Here is a 7,336-nt window from a genome sequence, read left to right as displayed (position 1 = left end):
TTGTATTACAACATTGACTATTTGCACTGAAAGTTTGTTAGATGAGACTGTGATCAATTATTTGGTAATAAATGTATAATATGACCCATGTATATTTTAATAATGCATATTATGTAGTATGGATTCAAACATTATTGAGTATGAAATTTTAAAAATAAATGAAATAAAAATTTGTTTATATTTGTTTCTCAAAAGCATAAAATTGAATTTTACAAACTATTTTGTTCGTATAAATTATATTTAATTAGAAAAAATTCAAAAGGGATTTATAATGCTACATGTCTTTCTGCCGATCAAAACAAGAATCCATGGATAATGAAAGCTAACCAATCCAATTTAATTTGTTGTGAATGATTGAACAACTTAATGAAATAAAAATCACCAATTTGATACCAATCTTCTAATCTTCTAATCTTCTAATCCAATTTAAATTAAATGGTCTGCGCTACCCCATCTTTTTCATTAACTCATAGCATCATCTTGTGTTTAATTAGAGTCTCTGCAAAGAAAACCCAGTGACATGTTTGATCCAATGAAGCTATGTGTTTTGCTCCAAAGAGAAACTTGATAGATTAGAAAGGGCATGAAAGATCTCATGGCCAAGAAACATGGTATAGAAAGAGAGCTTAATCTCCCACAGAGGAAAACAACCCACTGATAAGCTTCATCATTACGTTTGTAAGGTAAAGCTATGAGCAATTACAAATGCACAAGACATGTATATGAATAATTAAAAATGTATGTTTCCACATCCATCTTGTTCTTTGTTCTCATCAAAAGAGGAATCCTTATAAAATGGAAGCTAACCTCTCTGATTTAATTTGTTATGAATGATTGACTTATTTTATGAAATAAACATTTATCAATTTGATGACGATTTCTTTAAAAAAAAAAATGAGGACAATCTTCCAATTTATTAGCAATTAAAAAAGAAATTTGCATGTTAAAATGCTGAAACAATATTAATTATCCACTAATCATAATATATGTTAGTAAGATCAGTTTTTTTTTTAACAAATAGGAGACAAGTGCCCAGATTGTTAAAATGATAGACAAGTAAAAAATACACCAATTATAATGGCATACAAACCTCTTAAAAAAATTTTTGTTTTACACCACGGGAAATGTGAAACTACTATTTTTCTTATGTAGGACCCACACCATTACTCAATAAACAATATTGATGAACCGTACTGTATCCAATTGTATAATACATGAACTTTTGCACTTTTATGTAATACCATTGGCTATAAATTGGCCGACCAATTAGCTAATTTTCATCATTGCTAATAAATCAATTTTATAAAAAAATATTTTACTGATAGAGATATAATATTATATATTTTGCATAGAGATGATGAACAATAATAATCAATTTATATGTATATTAAATATAGCCAGAGGAGGGGTTGTTGTTGCTTAAATATTAAATGGTTTGCACCACTCCATCTTCATTTTCTCAAGACATCGTCTAGTGCTTGGTTAGAGTATTTCCAAAGAAAAAAACAAAAATCAGCGACAGGTCATGTTGGATCTGGTGAAGCTATGTTTTGCACCTTGCTGTGCTTGCTTCCAGAGTCCAGTTGTACGTGAGGACATGAGCTATGTGTTTTGCACCAAAGAGAAACTTGTTAGATTAGAAAGTGCCATGACAGATCTAAGAGCCAAGAAGGATGATATTGAGAGAGAGCTTAATCTCCCTCAACACAGAGGAAAACAACCCACTAATGAACTTCAACGCCGGGTTCATAAGGTAAAGCTAAATTCCATCCGTGAGTTTTCCTTTCTTATTTAATTTTTTACTCTCTTTGTTTAAATGCGCTTTTTAATACTTTTATTTGGCCATTTTATCCAAATTTTATTTCTAAATTTTGAAATATTCGATATGATGATTATATAATATCATTTTTATCATAATGTTTACTCAGTTTACAATTTAATATATGATTGATTTTTAGTAGTTATTTTTTGTATACGCATTATAATTTAGATGTGGCTGTGCATTCACCAGGTTGATTGATTTTGAGATGCCAACCGCTACACACAGTTTTTATTAAATAATAATTTTTGTGAAGAATATTATTTTTATTACATTGACGTGGACTAATATTTTGACTAATCCACTCCCATGGGAAAAAATAAAAAAATAAAAAATAAAAAATAAAAATAATGAACTTTAAATTGGAGTACCTTGTTTTTTCTTAATTGAAGTGGTTTATCCACCTTTTCAAAACTTTAAATTGGCTAATTTACACAATTAATTGCCACATAAAGAATAATTTTTAAAAAAATCAACATATATAAAACATTCTCTATGGGAGAAAATGAATGTTTTATGTAAGCGTGGTATTGAATTGTTTTGAAAACACAAAAAAATAATAATAATATAGTCTAACATTATTTTTTTGGCTGCTAAATCAGGATGATTTTTTTTCTCATAATTATCTGATAGATTTTTATGTCTTGGTTTGTGTTTTCAATTTGGTATAATAAGCAATGTCAATGTGTATAGGTTTCAAAACATCTGAATTGATTTTAAACAGGTTGGAGAAGCAGATGAGATGATAACACAATTGGTGGATGAATATAGCAAAAGTTGTGTTACAGGCCCTTGTTGTCTGAATTGTATTTCAAGGTATAGCATTAGCAGGAGAGCAATCAATTTATTAGATGAAATAAATCGGTTGAAAGGAGAACAATCAAAAGTCTCATTTATAGAACAATCGCCTCCTAAACCAGTCCATGAATCATCTAAAATAGTGGGGGAAAAAATCTTCTCCAACCTTAATGTTGCTTGCAGTTACCTGGCAGAGGAAACAAACGATATAATTGGCATATGGGGCATGGGGGGTATAGGCAAGACCACACTATTGAAAAAAATCAACCAACGATTGTTAGATGATGCAGACATGGGATTTGATCATGTACTATTTATCGAAGCTTCACAAAATACTCGGTTGGAAGAACTTCAGAAAGAGATTGCTAAAAATTTGCATTTGCCCCCTTCTGCTGGTCAACAAGACATCTTCAATGCCCTGAAAACTAAGAACATTGTATTGCTCTTGGATAATATATGGGAGCCAGTAGACCTTGTTGGTCTTGGAATTATCAATCCTTATAGGGACGATAATGATTCCACCAAACCATACAAATATAAAGTAATTTTGACTACTCGATCAGAAAATGTGTGTGCCCAAATGAGAGTGAGCAAAAAGATTAAAGTGGATTGCTTGGAACCAGATGAAGCATGGGCTCTTTTCTGGCACAACGTTAATCTACTAGTTTTTGATTCAGATGAAAAGTTCAAGAAAATAGCAAGGCAAGTGATGAACAAGTGTGGTGGTTTGCCACTTGCTCTGCAAGTGGTCGGTAAGGCCATGTCTAACAAAAATACTGTCCAAGAGTGGGAAGATATTTTGAGCTCACTAAAGAATTCAGGTACTGAAGTAGTTCAAGGTGTGCAGGAATCATTACTTCCGATTTTGAAATTCAGTTATGATAATCTACCTAGAAATATTCAGGAGTGTTTCTTGTGTGCTTCCATTCTGCGATGGTTATCTAAAGATGATTTGTTAAAATTATGGATGGGTTTAGGCCTGATCGGTGATTTTGTCAATTTACAACAAGCTTATGGCAAAGCAAGGCTTATCTTTAAGAAGCTAGAGGAATCATGTTTATTGTATTCTTCTGATGATGATTTTGTGAGCTTACATGATGTAATTTATGAGATGGCAGTGTGGATAGCATCAGACTGCGGGAGGAACATGAATAAATGGATAGTAAAATGCTATAATTGGTTCGAAGTTGAAATAGGATCAAGTAATGCAAAGAATTGGAGATTTGCAGATCGAGTGATTATAAGTGGCGGCAGGGGGTTTTCGCGAAGTTTGAATCATAAATGTTTTGATTTGAAGTGTTTAATGATGAAAAATAATTATTATTTGAAAAAAATTTCTAAAAGAATTTTTAAACAGATGCCAAATTTGACATATTTGGATATTTCATGCACTGGTATCCAAAAGCTTCCAAAGGGCGCCATCAAATGTTTGGTTAATTTAGAATACCTAAATATTTCAGGCACAAAGATCTCATCACTTCCACAGGAGTTGGTAAAATTGAAAAAATTGCAATATCTGATGTGCAGAAATTTGAAAGGGCTTGGCAAGGTAGAAGATGGTCTCATGTCAAAATTACAGAATTTGAAGGTCATTGACGTATTTCCATCAGGGTGGGTAGACCTGGAAGAGTTAAAGAAATTGAAGAAACACAACAACATCAAAGGAATAGGAATGCGTGTAGTATCAAACGAGGTTCTCCAACAACTCTCATGTTTACCAACAGCTTGGCTTTGTTTAGCCAATATGGATAACTTGGACTCTCTTTCATTTGATATTTTAAGCTGCAAAGATGATGGATTCTTAAAGGAACTAGAAATTAGATCATGCCCACAGATTACGAAGCTTGTGATGAATGGAAGGGAGACTCATCTTAATAACCTCACAATCTATGATGTCAAACAACTGCAGAATATTAGTTGGGAAAATGTATTGCCTCAAGAATTTTTTCGAATGTTGAAGAGGTTATTTATATATAAATGTAAATTGGCAAGTGTTGATTGGGTCCTGCATCTCCCATGCCTTATCCATTTACATATACAAAGTTGTACAGAGATAGAAACATTGTTTAACGTCGAAGAAGAGAGAGAAATCCAACAAGTCTCTAAACTCCCTGTGTTCCCTCACCTGGAATGTTTAGAATTGGCAAAGCTACCAAAATTGATGCGCATAAGCAATTTTACGTTGGATTTCCCTCGGCTTTCACATCTTTCAGTGACGGAATGTCTTAATCTTCAGAAAGATTCGTTCGAGCTTGGTTTTATCAACCATCAAATAAGGACTCATTGTGATAGAGAATGGCGGGAGAACTTGGAGTGCGAGGCAAAGAGCCCCCCAACTTACCAGCGAGACTATTTTTGGAGGGTAAGTTTAATGCTTTTCTTTTACTCTTTACATTTGTTTCTAACATCTTCACATGTACTGTGGAATCATGAATGTTAAACCCAGTTCACATTCTTACTTTTATTGTTCAAGTTATTAATACAATTTTCTATTATTTAAATTTTATAATTATAGAATTTATTCATGCTGAGTTCTTGTAAATATTTTTGACATCAATTATATCTGGATACCTCTACAAAATCTCTATTTGGAAGGGGAATCTGCTAATCTGGCATATGCATACCTCTTTCAGTTTGAAAGTTAGTACATATAATTTATCAATATGCACCCGTTATAACACCAAGAAATGGATTATTATTATTATTATTATTATTATTATTATTATTATTATTATTATTAAACGCATGTATAATGTTTGATGCATGGAAGTATATGTACAAGTTTGTAATTAAAACTATTAACTGCGGAGGCGATGCCAAGAAATCTGATGATATGAAAGGTAAACAGTCAATTTCACACACCCTTCTAAAAAGGAAAAATTAATTTAAGTTTTATTTATTTATTTGGAATTTACTTAGGTGACGGCGTCAACGGTGGTGCTGAAGATTGGGTTACACTCCGAGCTATGCGAAGGGAGAATTCTAAAAACGATAGTGATGATTGAAGGTAAATAAATCATGGGTTTGTTAAAATTGAATTTTTGGAATTTTGAAATGACCGGAATGGTCTTGGGGAGGAAGAGGATTTATTGGAATAACCTTGCAGGGGTGGAGAGAGTGTGGTTTGAATCGTTTGATGCTTCGACGGATCTGGTGATGGTGAAGGGGACGATGGACGTGAAGAACTTGCTGGAGGTGTTGAAGGAGAAGCTCAATAATAGTGTTGAGATCATGCCGGCGAAGAAGTATGATGCCGGCGCTGGGGACAAGAAAGATGGTGGTGTTGGAGGCGGAGGCGATGAGCAGAAGGAGATGTTGATGTTGATTGAAGACGGTGTGAGAATGGGTCGTGCGTTGGCTGCAAACGAGGATGATAGGGAGAATGAGGGTGAGCATGGTAGCCAGATTCGGGGTCTGAGAAGAAGCTTAACCTTTTGACTTAAGTGTTCTCGTTTTGAGTATTTTATTATTATATTAATAAGTTAGTGGAGAACATATCTATGGTTTTATGTGCTGGCCAATGCTTGTTAGGCCAATGAGAACATGCATGTCTTTATGTTGGGTTTCTTTTTGACTTATTATATATATATATGAATGGCCAGAGAGGAAGCTGGTTGGTCATTGGGAAATCTTTGAAAAGTCCACTGTGTTTGTGTCTCTGTTTTTCTTTCTCTCTTTCCTGGCATTTCATCAAACGGTGAACAAAGTTCAGTATCTGTTTTGATACTGATCCTCTTCGTCTTCTCCAACAGGAGAAAGGCAGTGGCGGTGATAAGAAGAAGAAAGAGGGTGGAGGTGGTAGTGGTGGATGAGGGGAGAAGGATGAGGAGAAGGCGGCACTGGCGATGGTTGGTTCGTGCACCAGATTAGCTGAATATTAACTTTTTAAGAATGATCAATTTGCTGAATATCCTTATCTTTGCAGTACGCTAATTCATCCACGATTAATTGAAGTGAATGAAAGGTCTGTGAGTTTTCTCTGTTTTTGTCTACACAAGTTAGAGATCATCTCATGCTCAAATCAAGTAAGATTATTTGGAGAAGAAGCTATTTTTCTTTTCAAATTCAATGTGCAACTTATAACATTGAGAAATCATGCCATCCTTTTGACAAGTCTTTAATTTCAAGCTTCTCAGAAGTACCAAATTTATTGTGCTTTTATGCTCTGGATTGCTCATGTCATTTCTGATTTTTCTTCTCAAATCTGAACATTTTGATTGGATTCTTATTTATGCCGGTGTGAAGACATATTATTATTTGGTTTCCAAGTTTAAGATTTGTTTACCATTATTATCTTATGTATTTTCTATGTTAAGTCTGGCTTGAAAGTTGAGCAATTGAAGACATAGTCGTTGGGTTGTATCTTTCATTCAAACTATATTTTCATGTAAGTTGTGCTTTGTTCGCATGTTGGATTTATTTGGAAGCATGTATATGTAAAATGTTGTTTATTTGTTATTTTCACTTATATATTGCTCAGGTTTACATGTGGACTTTGTCTAACTTTGAAAACCTTGGTTTTGTTAATATGCAGAATGGCCTAAAATGACTGGCTTTTAGACCTGACTTTGTATTTGGTGCTACTGTTGTGATTTGTGTTTTTGCTTCTATTTTTCCCCCTCTCTCTGTGTCCTTGTTTTGGCAGGTGAAGCAAGTGTCAATTGGTAGATGTGTTGTTGCTGGTAAAGCTATATATGGAAAGGGATACTTTGGCACCAA

The 7,336-nt window shown here is 33.7% G+C and overlaps 2 protein-coding genes across 2 annotated transcripts; both read left to right on the top strand.

The window, feature by feature from the left end:
- The first annotated feature begins 1,525 nt into the window (after window positions 1-1,525).
- On the top strand, window positions 1,526-3,855 carry LOC120252587 (probable disease resistance protein At5g63020). The gene is made up of 3 exons (XM_039260771.1): window positions 1,526-1,753; window positions 2,544-3,716; window positions 3,814-3,855. The coding sequence occupies exons 1-3, from the start codon at window positions 1,526-1,528 to the stop codon at window positions 3,853-3,855; spliced, it is 1,443 nt and encodes a 480-aa protein (XP_039116705.1).
- Window positions 3,856-4,024: 169 nt separating this feature from the next.
- On the top strand, window positions 4,025-6,100 carry LOC120252573. The gene is made up of 3 exons (XM_039260753.1): window positions 4,025-4,979; window positions 5,537-5,624; window positions 5,724-6,100. The coding sequence occupies exons 1-3, from the start codon at window positions 4,137-4,139 to the stop codon at window positions 6,053-6,055; spliced, it is 1,263 nt and encodes a 420-aa protein (XP_039116687.1). The 5' UTR covers window positions 4,025-4,136; the 3' UTR covers window positions 6,056-6,100.
- The last annotated feature ends 1,236 nt before the right edge of the window (window positions 6,101-7,336 follow it).

Source organism: Dioscorea cayenensis, chromosome 21 (assembly GCF_009730915.1).
Source record: "Dioscorea cayenensis subsp. rotundata cultivar TDr96_F1 chromosome 21, TDr96_F1_v2_PseudoChromosome.rev07_lg8_w22 25.fasta, whole genome shotgun sequence".
Taxonomy (NCBI): domain Eukaryota; kingdom Viridiplantae; phylum Streptophyta; class Magnoliopsida; order Dioscoreales; family Dioscoreaceae; genus Dioscorea; species Dioscorea cayenensis.
Note: the sequence above shows the minus strand (reverse complement) of the source record. Positions and strands in the feature narration are given on the sequence as shown.

Coding starts and splice junctions, on each gene's coding strand:
- LOC120252573 (XM_039260753.1), top strand. CDS start 4,137: ATGTGCAGAAATTTGAAAGGGCTTGGCAAGGTAGAAGATGGTCTCATG. Junction 4,980..5,536: donor AGCGAGACTATTTTTGGAGG/GTAAGTTTAATG, acceptor GAATTTACTTAG/GTGACGGCGTCAACGGTGGT. Junction 5,625..5,723: donor AACGATAGTGATGATTGAAG/GTAAATAAATCA, acceptor ATAACCTTGCAG/GGGTGGAGAGAGTGTGGTTT.
- LOC120252587 (XM_039260771.1), top strand. CDS start 1,526: ATGTTGGATCTGGTGAAGCTATGTTTTGCACCTTGCTGTGCTTGCTTC. Junction 1,754..2,543: donor TTCAACGCCGGGTTCATAAG/GTAAAGCTAAAT, acceptor GATTTTAAACAG/GTTGGAGAAGCAGATGAGAT. Junction 3,717..3,813: donor ATTTTGTGAGCTTACATGAT/GTAATTTATGAG, acceptor AAGTTGAAATAG/GATCAAGTAATGCAAAGAAT.